The following is a 13,061-nucleotide window of genomic DNA, read 5'->3' as shown; positions in this document are numbered from 1 at the left end:
ATGGAGTTCTGTTGTCCATAAGTTCCTTTCCAGAACAGAAAACATTTTTTTAAGGCCAGTTTCCTTCTATTTTTGTTGTGGTGCCTCTCCAGGTCCCTTAGAGAAAGTCTGATAGCAGAAGTTCTTGTGTCTGTTTGAAAAACAACACCTGTTACCTACTGCTAATAATACTTTTTTAACCACAGAGTTGAAGTCTTGAATGTTTTGCAAGAACTTGCAAAAGATGTGCATAGTGAAATGTTTATTCAGATATTTTTAATTGTCTATTTCTATAAGAAATGAGGTACACTAAGAGTGTTTGAGATTCTTAGTAGGTACTCAAACTGAAGCTATATGACTTGACAGAAATGCCATGTGGAATAAGAAATATTTTTTAAAAAATTAGGGGTTTTGTCTGGTTATTAACCCGTACTTTCATAGTATGTCTGTCTCAAAAGCCTAGGCTGTGTACAGATATGTGAATTCATTTAGCCTTGAACTAATGAATCCCATGCATTTTAGTGCAGGAGGATCCCTCTCATCCATTTCCATAAGGATGGCAAGCTATTTGCCACTCTTCTATTCTCTTGCCTATGCTTCCTGTCCATTTGTTTTAAGAGACTGCAAAAGAAAGAAGTCTTCAAGGTGTTTTATGTTCCCATAAATCTTGTTTAAAACAAAGACCGGGTAAAGAGGAGAGACTTCAGTAGTTTTCCAAGGGTAGAAAGGGCAGGGAAAACTAGCATTTTCCATCTGGTTTGGCAGCAGCTCACTGAGCAGGTGGTAGGTGTGTAGCTGGGGACAGGCACAGCAGCCATTGTCTCATACATGAGGCAGAACTTCTAGAGATGTAACTGGGGAAGGTTTGAGTGACTGTCGAGTTATACAGAGGAAGGCTGTCCTTTGGGTATGAGGAGCACGTGGCAATGGACATGATGGATGTGCTATGAGCAAAGTGGTACTGGGGTGGCTATAGTGAGACATGCAAGGGGAGTAATTTTTTTGTATCTGATCCGTTGATTTTTATGGGCTCTGCTGCTCAAAAACCTGTTACAGTTGAGAAATCCCAGGTTCTGTCCATGCTAATAACTGATGAACTAAGGATGCTACAGCATACTTACTTTGTACAATGTAATTATGCTTTTAAATCTATAAATGACTAGTTCTAGATTCAGTGCATTATCTATATGACCAATCTTCTGCCACGTCTGTAAAATCAGAACAATGCACAAGCCAGCATTTTCTGCTTCTGTAACCTGAAGGACGTAGGGGAATAAACAGAGCATGGATGATCCTCGCTTTCCTGTTCAGTGTTCCTTTTACAGAATTGCATTAAATCCTCCAATTGTAGATGCATTTGGGTTAATTTTAAGAGTAGTAAACATCTTAATCTGTAGGTTGAACATCGCTCTTTAGAAAAACAGGTCAACATTTTGTCATTAGTATACCTGAACAGAATACATATTTTAACATTAAGGAGAATAACAATCAATGTTTTAACCTAAAAATTAAAACCTTATGTTGAGGAAACATACTTTGTTGAGGGACCAGTTACAGGTCTTTCTGCTAAAATCTGTCATAATTTACAGAAAATAAGGTAAACTAAATTGTTGTGAGTAGGGTGCCTTAACAACAAGGAGCCTTAGAGCAATAGATTGGTTTAAAAATAGCAGGTTTTACCATGATAGGTCTGAAATGCATGTGCTGCACATATACTTATAGACTGCACCCATACAAAGCATCTTTTGTTATCTGTACAGAGGTTTTCAGTAGAACTAATGTTTTTGGAGAATCTAAGGTCAGTTTATTTGTTAGCATGGCTTAATTATCATGCTTCCATTTTTTTCTTTTAATGTAGGTCTTGAAAACAAAAGATTGTCTTCCATTTTCCGGGTTGTGTGACTTCTAAAAACTTACGTAATATTTTTAGGTTAATAAAAGAAGCTGGCAAACAAGATCCAGAACTGGCTTACATCAGTAGCAATTTTATAACTGGACATGGCATTGGCAAGAACCAGCCTCGTAACAAGCAGATGGAAGTAGAATTCAGAAAACAGGAAGAGGTAACTTCAAGAAAAATAATTGAAACTAGCAGTACCTTCAGAACCTTTTGTTTTCTTCTTCCTTCTTTTAAAAAATTATTATTATTATTATTATAGTTTGTGTGTCTTAAAAACCAAACCAACAGGCAGAGTCATTGGCACTATCATTGGAAGTTCAGGGAATACCCTTAGTTTAACAAATACACGTACTTACTGGAGATATAGGTGTTCTTCATTTAAAAAAGTTTGAAGATACTGCTATGTCACATTGCACAAGCAGAAATTAAAACTTTCAAGTCATGTTTGTATCGGATCATCAACCATCTTTCTCTGCATTGGGTTAGTAGTACAGTAATACTGTGAAGAAGATCAGAAGTACCAGCTCTAGAATGTGCTCCACCCTCTGAATGTAGCATTTATTTTTATTTTTTTATGCTACAGCTGAAAAATTGTAAACAAACAGGTGGGATTGTCTGTATTGCTAGTGGCTTCTTGGAGTCATGTAATATGACATACCAGATGTGTTTCCTAGAAATCTGTTCTGATAAACAGTCTTTCTGTGATTCTGAGAAGATTTTTTGTAGTAGTTTTATATCTACGTATTTAAACAAGTTTTTGGAATGTCTGACTGACTCTCATTGCTTTGGGTTTGTTTTTGGGGTTTTTTTTTGCTTTCAATGAATCTGATGATTAAAAGAGATCTCGGACTAATATCTCAAATTTGTCTTCATTACTTTGACAGGTTCTTAGAAAATTCCGAGCACATGAGACCAACTTGCTTATTGCTACTAGTATTGTAGAAGAGGGTGTTGACATACCAAAATGCAATTTGGTGGTGCGTTTTGATTTGCCCACAGAATACCGTTCCTATGTGCAGTCAAAAGGAAGAGCTAGAGCACCAATTTCCAATTACATTATGTTAGCAGATACAGACAAAATCAAAAGTTTTGAAGAAGATCTTAAGACGTACAAAGCAATTGAGAAGGTATGGGATAAGGGGAATGCGCATGCTTTTGTTAAATATATCATAGTAGTGTTTTAAGGGAAAAATCTCACATGTTCTGTTCTTTAAATGTTAAGATCCTCAGAAACAAATGCTCAAAATCTGTTGATACCAATGAAACTGAAAGTGAACCCATTGTTGATGATGATGATGTATTTCCACCCTATGTGTTGAGGCCAGATGAGAACAGTCCAAGAGTTACTATTAACACTGCTATTGGACACATAAATAGGTAAGAGGCACATTCACTTTATATTTCTTGTCTTTGAATAGAAAGTTTCTTAGGCTGTCTCACGACATAGAAGCATAGGCTAGGGCATTGTGTATATTTCCTCTTGGGAAACTTGGTGGTATCCTCCCTCCTAAAGAAAGTGGTCACAGTGGTTTGAAGGGATAATTTGCTTTTTGTCTGTTTATCCTAATGAGGTTCTAGCTCTGATAACAAAAGTAGTGATACCAATTCCTTTTTAATTAAAAGCTGCCCTGAAAACAGTTTCAAAATGGGTAGGAAGTTTATTTTTTTTAGTTTTTTGCTCTTGACAAGCTAGCTTTAAAAAGACATAAATAGATAAAAGTGGCTTGTTAAAACTGTACTAAAATCTTCCAGTTCTAATATATGCATTTGTAATAGGAATCTATTATGTTGAAAAACGAAAACATGGTAAGCTGAACATAATAAAAGTTCACAAGACAGGATGGTATCTTCTAAAGGAGCTAGCTAAATATCATCTTTGTAAGGCCATGGCAGTTGGAGGAGGTCCTCAGCGACAGGAAAAAGTAAGTGTTATGACACTTCAAAAAAGGCAAGGAAGAAGATCCAGGGAGCTACAGACTGGTAAATTTTACCTTAGTCATACGTAATCTTATGGACCAGGTCCTCATGGAAGCAGTTTCCAGGCACATAAAGGAAAAGGGGGTCGACAGCAGCCAGCAGTTTTATTGAGGGTGGGTTTTGCCTGACCAAACTTCTTGTCTCCTGTGTGATGAAGCGATTGACTCTAGAAGGGGAAAAAGCAGTGAATATCATTTACTTAGGTAAAGCTTTTGATGCAACTGCCGTAGTACCTTAGTAGCCAAATTCTTGACATACAGTCCATTTTGGTGGACTGTCTGGTAAATAAAACCTGGCCAAGCAGTTGGATTCAAAGGGTGTAATGATAGATGATTGTTGAAGGCTAGCTAGCAGCTGGTTATACGTGGCACTACTTATGTCATAAGGGGTCCAGTACAGTTTAACACCAGCGCGTTTGGTTTTGACACTGTTGTGGTTTTAACACCAGCTGGCAACTAAGTACCATGCAGATGCTTGCTCACTCCCCTGCCCCTTCTGCCACAGTGGGATGGGCAGGAGAATTAGGAAAAAGGTAAAGCTCGTGGATTGAGATAGAACAATTTAGTAATTGAAATAAAATATAACAACAACAATTGTAATGGGAAGGAGAGGGCAGAACAAAATCCAAAAGGGGGGGGTGAACCCCAAAAAACAAGCAGCTATGCGCACAGTACAGTTGCTCACCACACACGGACTGATGCCCAGCCAGTCCCTGGGCAGCGATCGGCAGCCCTGGCCAACCACTCCCAGTTTATATAGTGAGCATGACGATCTATGCTATGGAATATCGCTTTGGCCAGTTCAGGTCAGCTGTCCTGGGCTTCTTGCTTGCTGGCAGGGCCTGAGAAACTCAAAAGTCCTTGACTTATACTTAGCAAGAATTAGAAACATCAGTGTGTTATCAGCCTTCTCATACTAAATCCAAAACAGCACTGTACGAGCTACTAAGAAAATTAACTCTATCCCAGCCAAAACCAGGACAGATGCAAAGTTGGGAGAGGGGAAAGTGAATGCAGTGGAGAAAGGGCTACCGTGACAAATAGGAGGAATAGGACAACAATAAATTCAGGAGATAAAGACAATTGCGAACTCTGGGACCTGAGATGGAATGTTTTTGTGCATCATTGCAACCTTGCTGGAGACCAGCTTTGTAGTAAAGGCCTTGGAGGTCTTCTGCTCAGTAGTCATTGAATATGAGTCGGTGGCATACCCTTGTAGGGCCCAGTATGGCCTGAAATCTTCTGTAGTCTTTACACCAGTAAAGCAAGATTCCACTGAAATACATTTAGGTTTCAATTTGCAGGTTTTGATGATTTGTAAAATGTTTTGTCAACTTAGGTACTGCGCTAGATTACCAAGTGATCCATTTACACACCTAGCTCCCAAGTGTAAAACCCGAGAACTACCTGATCATACGTTTTACTCTACTCTCTACCTGCCAATCAACTCACCTCTTCGAGCTTCAATTGTTGTAGGTATTTGGGGAAGGAAAAGCATGGGAATAAGTGAATAAGTTGGTGTAGATTTCTGTGCCATTTCTAGAACTAGTTTCATTGTTGTTAATGAAAATCACTGCTGCTTTTCGTACGTTGTACTCAGTAACTGTATTTAGATCACTGTTTGTTTATGTTATAATCCATTTCCCGGCAGTTACTGTTTATTCCAAAGGCAAAAATATTTAGATACTCTTCCCAGTACCTTGGTTTTTCATGCATTTATGTATCAGTTGGAAAACGACCTTTATTGGTTTTGTTCTGTAGTATGTTGAGTTCTGGTAATTTGTAACTTTGACTTCTCTGGAAAAAACACATTAGTCTGAACATCTTCACAAAACTGTCATCAGTGGTGTGTTTGTTTTTTTTAAAAAAAAAAGCTTTGCTTACCTTATATGTTTGAGTTAAGCTAAACTAATTAAATATGTGTAAGAAGTAATGTGCTAATCAACCAAAATTTTAAAGAAATGTTTGAATGTTTATAGGGTCCTCCAATGAGTTGTGCAAGACTGGCTGAGAGAGTTGTAGCTCTTATTTGCTGTGAAAAACTGCACAAAATTGGTAAGAATTGGAAAAACAACACCTCTTTGGTAAAGAATATTTTGTAATAGAGAATTTAACATGGTACAGATGTTGTACATGTATGTGCATTTCTGCTATAGCCATCTACTTAGCTTTCTTTCTCTTGCCTTATTTTGTGATATGATCATGTACTTACTAATTTAGCTTGCACCTTGTAAGCTAAAGTTAAATTTTCCAGGGGAGTCTTGTTATTTAACGTATTTTATCTTTAACAGCAAATGCAACATTAATACAAGACGTGCAGATTTTGATGCTGAATATACTTAGTAAAGGGGAGAAGAGTCTTGTTCTCCAGAAGATGTTGATTATAGGTCAGGGACTACATTCTGCAGCTAAAAAGTAACTTGTTTTTTAAAGTGAATTGTTGCAAATCAAAATATAAAATAGACAGCCCTAAATTTATTACATTCTTTAGTGTAAAGTCATCTTCCAGAAGTAGGACTTTGCAGGATTACTTCAGTTCTCTTGTCTCTATTAAGTATAATGGAGCATGTTCTTTATTGTGGAATGTTTTAAAGGGAATTCCATGTTATGGGTACTTTGAAGTACAGAAGTATTTATCTTCTAAGGAAAAAAAAAAAATTGCAGGTCTGGGGTGGTTTGTGGGTTTTTTTTTCCCCAAGTTAAACCTTTTGATGACTGAATTCATACTAATAAATGTATCCAAGAATAACACCATGATGGCTCAACTCAGTGTTGACAGTGCACAGTCAACAGTAGTAATTCCCTTTTTAGAATGATACAGAAATATAACTGTTCCCTCTTTCTTGGCATAACTCCATGTGAGTGATCTTTAAATGAGTGTTTCTGTTACTTGTTATTTTTATGGCTAAAGAGAGTTTATTTTTCTTTATTTTCATTATAGAAGTCAATGTTTTTTTGAAAATTTCAGAGATTTTTACTACAAATAAGTATTTTTGCCAAAAATCCAATCTTTTATCACTCTATCCCCAAAGTTACGCTTTTGGAGCGTTGCAGTTGTAAGCATATTTTAAAAACTTAGGTGAAGTGTTTTCATGAGCAATCACGTCTACTGTGTAGTATCTGAAAGACCAAGATGATGTTAGTTCATAATGCTATTTCTTTATGCTCTTCCATAATATTCAGGTGAACTGGATGATCATTTGATGCCAGTTGGTAAAGAAACGGTTAAATATGAGGAGGAGCTTGATTTACATGATGAAGAAGAAACCAGTGTTCCAGGAAGGCCAGGCTCTACAAAACGGAGACAGTGCTATCCTAAAGCTGTTAGTATCACTCACTACTGTCCAGCTCTCCGATCAAATGCTTTATTACTAATAAGACAAAATTTTCAACTCTTGGTCTTAACTGATAAGAATCTTTTGCGACAAGTCTTGTATTTATAGTGGAAATATTTTGCAGTTTTAACTGTATGGAAATTTGCACTATGACCATATGCTTTGGGAGCATGCCTGTAGTTCAAAGAATGTACAGTTTCTGTAAAGCTTGTTGACTGTATTTGTCTGGTATAGAAATAACTGGGAAGAACTGTCCTGCATTAATAATCTGTAAAATTGTCTAAGTTGTCTGGTGAATGTACTACAGCAAAGGAAAAAGTACTGGCTTTTTAGACAAATAATTGAAGATTGAAGAAGGAGATGACCAGGGGGTCAAAATTATCTGCCAGGTGCCTAACACAGATATTTTCATTTTTATATATGCTTGGTTTAGTTTAGTTTGACTGTACTAGTCAAACACAAAATTTCATAATTTTTTTTGTTTTAAATCTTTAGAATATCAATTAATTATATTTTCAATATTTTACACTATTTTAAAAGTTCTGAATATTATACTTAATATGCTAAAGGAATCACAGAAGATACTTAATAATGTAGAGCTATAGTAAGTAACGTATCCGTAGATCTGTTACAACAGGTTTCAGCCACATCAGTTTGTAGAATTGGACTTCTTAGATAGTATTTATGGGAGAACGTCAAATACTTGAAAAGTAAGAGAAAATGGAGAATAGCAGCTTTGTCAGAGTATTTTGCAACTATTCTGGAACCTTCCTTCTTCCCCTGCAGTTGTTACAGGTTCTGTCTAAGGTCCTTTGAATAGTAAAGGTGACTAATTCAGAATAGGTTGCGTAGTAGCTTCTGATAATCTTTGCATTTCACAGAGAAACTGTTAGCCTTTGGCCCCACATAGGAATGTCAGCATGTGCGCTCAGTAGTAGGCTGTAGTGCTGCGTTGTATGTTCACATCCAGCCTCAGTTATGGTGACAGCCCTAAAGTAATTCTATTTTTTGCATCCTCCACATGCCCTAATTTTATTAGTACTTTAAATAATTGGTTATTGGAAAGCTTAGGAGAGGATACAGTGGCATCACAGAGGATGTTACAGAGGGAACAGATGAGAAAACCTTTTTCTTGCAAGACTTCACAAACGGTTTGAATCTTGGCACAGTGTTTCTTGGTGCTTCTTGTTACAAGTGACTTTGTCGATCCTCTTATCTCACTAGTGATTGTTGGAATAGGGGTGACTCATAAAATGCACGATTATGATATCCCTTATTCAGAGGAGTTGATTTGTCAAGTGATGCATCATGCTTTCTCAGTTGTTTTTGTTGGGTTTTTTTATACAGAATCCAAGAATACTTTCGCTTGTTTTTGTCTCAACTTTTCACATCTGGAAAAGAAGCTTTGGCAAATGTTTAAGGTCTACAAGATCCTCTGGGCTTAATATAGTTATTAAACTTATGAGTAATTTTCCATTAAGCCATGGCCATAGTTTTGCTACAATATAAATTTAAAATCCAGAACTACATGTATTGCAAATTTAGTTTTAGATAAACAGGACGATCATTCTTGAGACCTACAAAGTAATGAACTCTGACCAAACATAAAACATGGTTTCTTAAGGTCTATGACAAATATGAGCAGCAGAGTTAAAAGGGCTTTTGGCTGTTGTGAGTATTAACATTTGTAAGTTACAGTTTTTACTGAAAGACTTGTATAGTGTAGTGCCTGGGTAAAGGGGCAGTGTATTGAATTTTGTTTGTGTTTGTTCCATGTATAAAAACCACTTTTGATACATTTAAAAGTATGCTTGGGAAAAGTATCCGTGTTAATGAAGCTGTAAGTTCAGCCAAGCTTATATGAAAATTTAATTACTGGGATGTAGGTTTTTTTTCTGGGCATACACTTTTTTTTTTTCTCCACCCCCCCCACCCCCCACCCCCTTATTTTTTTCTCTCTCCTTTCTTCTTCTCCTGCTAAAGTCTAAAAAGTGTCCTCCAGAGTTACTGGCTAAATATGGAAATTAACATCAAAACTTCAGTTGTATTTGTGGTGTCTGTGTCCTACAGTTAGACTTCTATTTCTAACACAGGGTGTGTACAGAGGAAGTTTGGGGATGTAATGGAAGTTGCCTCTTGGCAAACAGCAAGATCTGGGAGCATCGTGCTCCCCTGATACAAGTGTTCAGACAGATCTCATGGCTGCCAGGCCAGGCTGCTGACCAAACGTTTTTGCTTATGAAAGAAAGCATTACTTAAGTCCAGATTTTTAGCAATACTTTTCAAGTAAGCATGTGAAGCCATGTTGAAAAAAATTCTTTAGGTGAATTTTGGTGATTTTTATCACGTTAATTTTTTTTTCTGTTTTTGATTTTTAGATTCCAGAATGTTTAAGGGATAGTTATCCTAAACCTGATCAGCCCTGTTACCTATATGTGATAGGAATGGTGTTGACAACTCCTCTACCTGATGAGCTCAACTTCAGGAGACGAAAGCTGTATCCTCCTGAGGATACCACAAGATGTTTTGGCATATTGACAGCCAAACCTATACCTCAGGTAATGATTCTAACTCCTTTTCTTATTCTACATGCCTTGCAACCTGTCATTTTCCACTCTACTCCCTAACCCTCAGACTTGGGGACTTCTGGAAATGACAGTAAGTGCTACTTGTATTAATAACCTCCAGAAAATAAGCAATAATATCCATCCAGTCCAGTCAGTTTGTTTTCTGTCTTTAGTAGTGGAACAATCTGTTCTATTTTTGCCGAACTATTGTTTTACAATTCTATTTTTTATAGTTTTGCAGTGGCAAATTTAAAATGTTCCTCCTATTTTGTATGAGGTATGATAGGAGTGGCATTATCAGCTACAGAGATGGCCTGCAGTGCTACCTTGCGTGCATGAAAGCTATGATAAAAAGTCCTCTTGGCATTCCTAGTCTGCAGCAGCAGAAAAAGTAGGCTATGTTAATTGAAATTGGCACGCCTTGCTTTGGACAATTTTTAATAGAAAGGCATTTTCTGTGGATGAGACTCAGTTGAGGAAGAGTTTTTTTCAGATTTTATTTTCTGTTGTCTGCAGAAGAAAATATTTCAGGAATATTGCTGGTTTTCACATTTCTTCATGATGGAAGAGACTTCCATTTTTACTTGAACTTGCATAAAAAGAAGAGCAGTAAAACGCAGAGAACTATTTTAAATAAACCAAACAGCTATTCTTTAAGCCTTCAAAATCTCATCCATAATTGAAGGTCATCAAAGGTCAAAATTCTGATCCAGTTTGCTGTGGGGTCAGGCAAGCACTACCTCAGTATCTGAACCAAACAGAAGGTACTTTGCAAAGGTCCTACTCTGGATTTACTCTCGATTTCTTTTGGTTTTTTTCTTATTTAGATTCCTCATTTTCCTGTGTATACTCGCTCTGGAGAGGTTACAATATCTATTGAGCTTAAGAAATCTGGTTTTACTCTGTCTCTGCAAATGCTTGAGCTGATAACACGACTCCACCAGTACATTTTTTCACATATTCTTCGTCTTGAGAAACCTGCACTAGAGTTCAAACCCACAGAAGCTGATTCAGCCTATTGTGTTCTACCTCTTAATGTTGGTAAGAACAGAGCTCTTGTTTTTTAAATACTCACTTTGAATTCCTTTAGTAACATGTTCGTTAATGTTTATGTTAAATTTCAGGTGTAGAAATAATACCAAATGTGTTAGTATGAAAATTTGATTTTTTTTATTATTTCTTCACAATTCCAAATTAGTTTTAACTTGGTGATGTGAGTTGATTTGTCAGCTTGGTTTCAGCTGACTTTATAAGGGTCTGAAATTGTATATAGGTCTCCTTTGAAATTTTTATGGGAAATAATCAAATATGTGTATAGAATAAGAAAAAATATATCGTAATTTACAGCTTCCCAGAAAAGTGCAGCCTGGAGAAAACCCCCTAAACTGAGTTATGCATTTTCCTTTTTAAGTTGATGACTCCAGCACTTTGGACATTGACTTTAAGTTTATGGAAGACATTGAGAAGTCTGAGGCGCGTACAGGCATTCCCAGTACACAATATACAAAAGAAATGCCTTTTATATTCAAGTTAGAAGATTACCAGGATGCGGTTATCATTCCACGGTGAGTACTGTATACATACTTTAGGTATGTACCCATTGTATCTATACGAGCACTTGTAATAAGGGGATGTTAATATCTGCAATGGGATTGCTTGTAAGAAATGTGTGCTATTAATCTGAAGATATCTGGTGGTGTCAGAAATAACGTAAAGATATTCTTTTAGTCAGTAGTTACTCTACATAGTAGGATTTAAGTGTTTAGGCCTCCCAAGTCTTGTTACCTTTTTATTAGGAATAGTAGAGTTCACCAGAAAACTTAGGTAGTATTCTGATAAAAGGTTGCAACCTCATCAAGAACTGGCCTACTGAAAACCAATTATAACTTGGAAGATCGAGTGGGAGTCCTGTTCTCTGATTACTGCTTATTCGTACCAAAGGTCTGCTAAAGTTATGCTGTTGGTAGGTGGAGAAATTAACAAGTGAAAAAGACTGGTTAAAAGAATCTTTCTATCGAGTGGTATTCATAGGAGGAATTTACTTCATTTCACGTACTGGGTATGCAAAGGTTCTCCAGAACTGTTAGGATTTGTGGAAACTTAATTGTTTCCTATGTTATGTTTGGCATGATTTAAAAAATGAAAACGGGCTGATTTGCTTTTGCTTGTACCTAGTATATTGTAAACAATGGTAGTTGTAGAACGTATGTGGAAGATACATATTAATACTTTGCTTTGGCCTCATCTGTGTTAGATAAAATGTCTTCCCACCAGTACTGGTGAATACTGTGGTAAAAATGATAGTGTAAAAATGTGGGATGGATCGTCACTGTGTATAAGCATTGCTTCATGTGATCAGAGTTAATGCTGTAGAAGTAAGTCATAGGTGCTGCGAATTAACACAGTTGTTGGATTCAGTGAAGCTGTGGTGTTTCACCTGTCTGAAGATCTGGCTATAGTACCTAAACCAGTATTACTCTTCCCTCTCTTGTTTTAGGGGTTTTTTTGATTGGGAGTAGGACTGGGATGAAACATCTCTTCTTAAGAGAATTATTAGTAACCATCTGATTATGGTCAGACTTGGGAGAAGCCAAAAAAATTTTGGCCTTGTTTCGTACATCAAGAAATGTCAGGATTTCAAATACTTCCATTTCCAGTCAACATAAAAATGGTGGAAATATGTGCTTGTCCTTCCCTATTCTACTTGATTGTGAGCTCCTCGGGGGAAGCATAATACAGTGTCTGTATGGATACAGTTGGGATTTAATTCTTCAGAACAGGCATAATTGCGAATAAGATTAAAAAAAAAGGGACTTTCTGAAAGCTCCTTTAACCAGCATGTCCTTCAGTGAAGAAGTTCAGACAGCCTGGGAATATGGTTTTCTTGATTTTTCTCTTTGGAACAAAGCTGAAAAGACTCATTAATAGTGTGTTAATTTTATTTAGAGATGTCTATTTAGGTACCTGAATAGAAGCTTAAAATGATAGATGCAGCAGATCGAAGTATGAAATATGTTAATATGTGAATCTAAATATTGAGTGTTGATTTCATGTTTTTTAATTACTGTTTTCCTGTGCATGTTTATCACCATAGTATCCAACAAGCATCAGTAGCCACATTAAAGGTGTTGCGGCATTCTGCATTTATTTTTCTAATATTCTGCCTGTATTACCAGAATTGCATTATCCTTGGAAGGTTCATGAATTTACCTTATGTATTTGGGGATTTGCATTTTAATTTTTATTGGGAGGGTGACTTTGTTAAAATGCCAGTTTAGATGTGAGGGAATGCAATCTTTGTATA

General features: G+C 36.6%; 1 protein-coding gene across 5 annotated transcripts in view; it reads left to right on the top strand.

Moving 5' to 3' along the window:
• Positions 1-13,061, top strand: part of DICER1 (dicer 1, ribonuclease III) — a 66,760-nt gene that overhangs the window by 35,159 nt on the left and 18,540 nt on the right. For all 5 annotated transcript variants that reach the window (XM_055815902.1, XM_055815857.1, XM_055815796.1 and 2 more), the window contains 9 exons: positions 1,910-2,042; positions 2,764-3,006; positions 3,102-3,256; positions 5,195-5,327; positions 5,835-5,910; positions 7,039-7,178; positions 9,569-9,748; positions 10,585-10,798; positions 11,169-11,322. In XM_055815902.1, coding sequence (XP_055671877.1) covers positions 1,910-2,042; positions 2,764-3,006; positions 3,102-3,256; positions 5,195-5,327; positions 5,835-5,910; positions 7,039-7,178; positions 9,569-9,748; positions 10,585-10,798; positions 11,169-11,322 — 1,428 coding nt within the window. The remainder of the gene's footprint in view (positions 1-1,909; positions 2,043-2,763; positions 3,007-3,101; positions 3,257-5,194; positions 5,328-5,834; positions 5,911-7,038; positions 7,179-9,568; positions 9,749-10,584; positions 10,799-11,168; positions 11,323-13,061) is intronic.

This window comes from Falco peregrinus, chromosome 1 (genome assembly GCF_023634155.1).
Source record: "Falco peregrinus isolate bFalPer1 chromosome 1, bFalPer1.pri, whole genome shotgun sequence".
Classification (NCBI taxonomy): Eukaryota; Metazoa; Chordata; class Aves; order Falconiformes; family Falconidae; genus Falco; species Falco peregrinus.
This window is presented reverse-complemented; position numbering and strand designations above follow the sequence as displayed.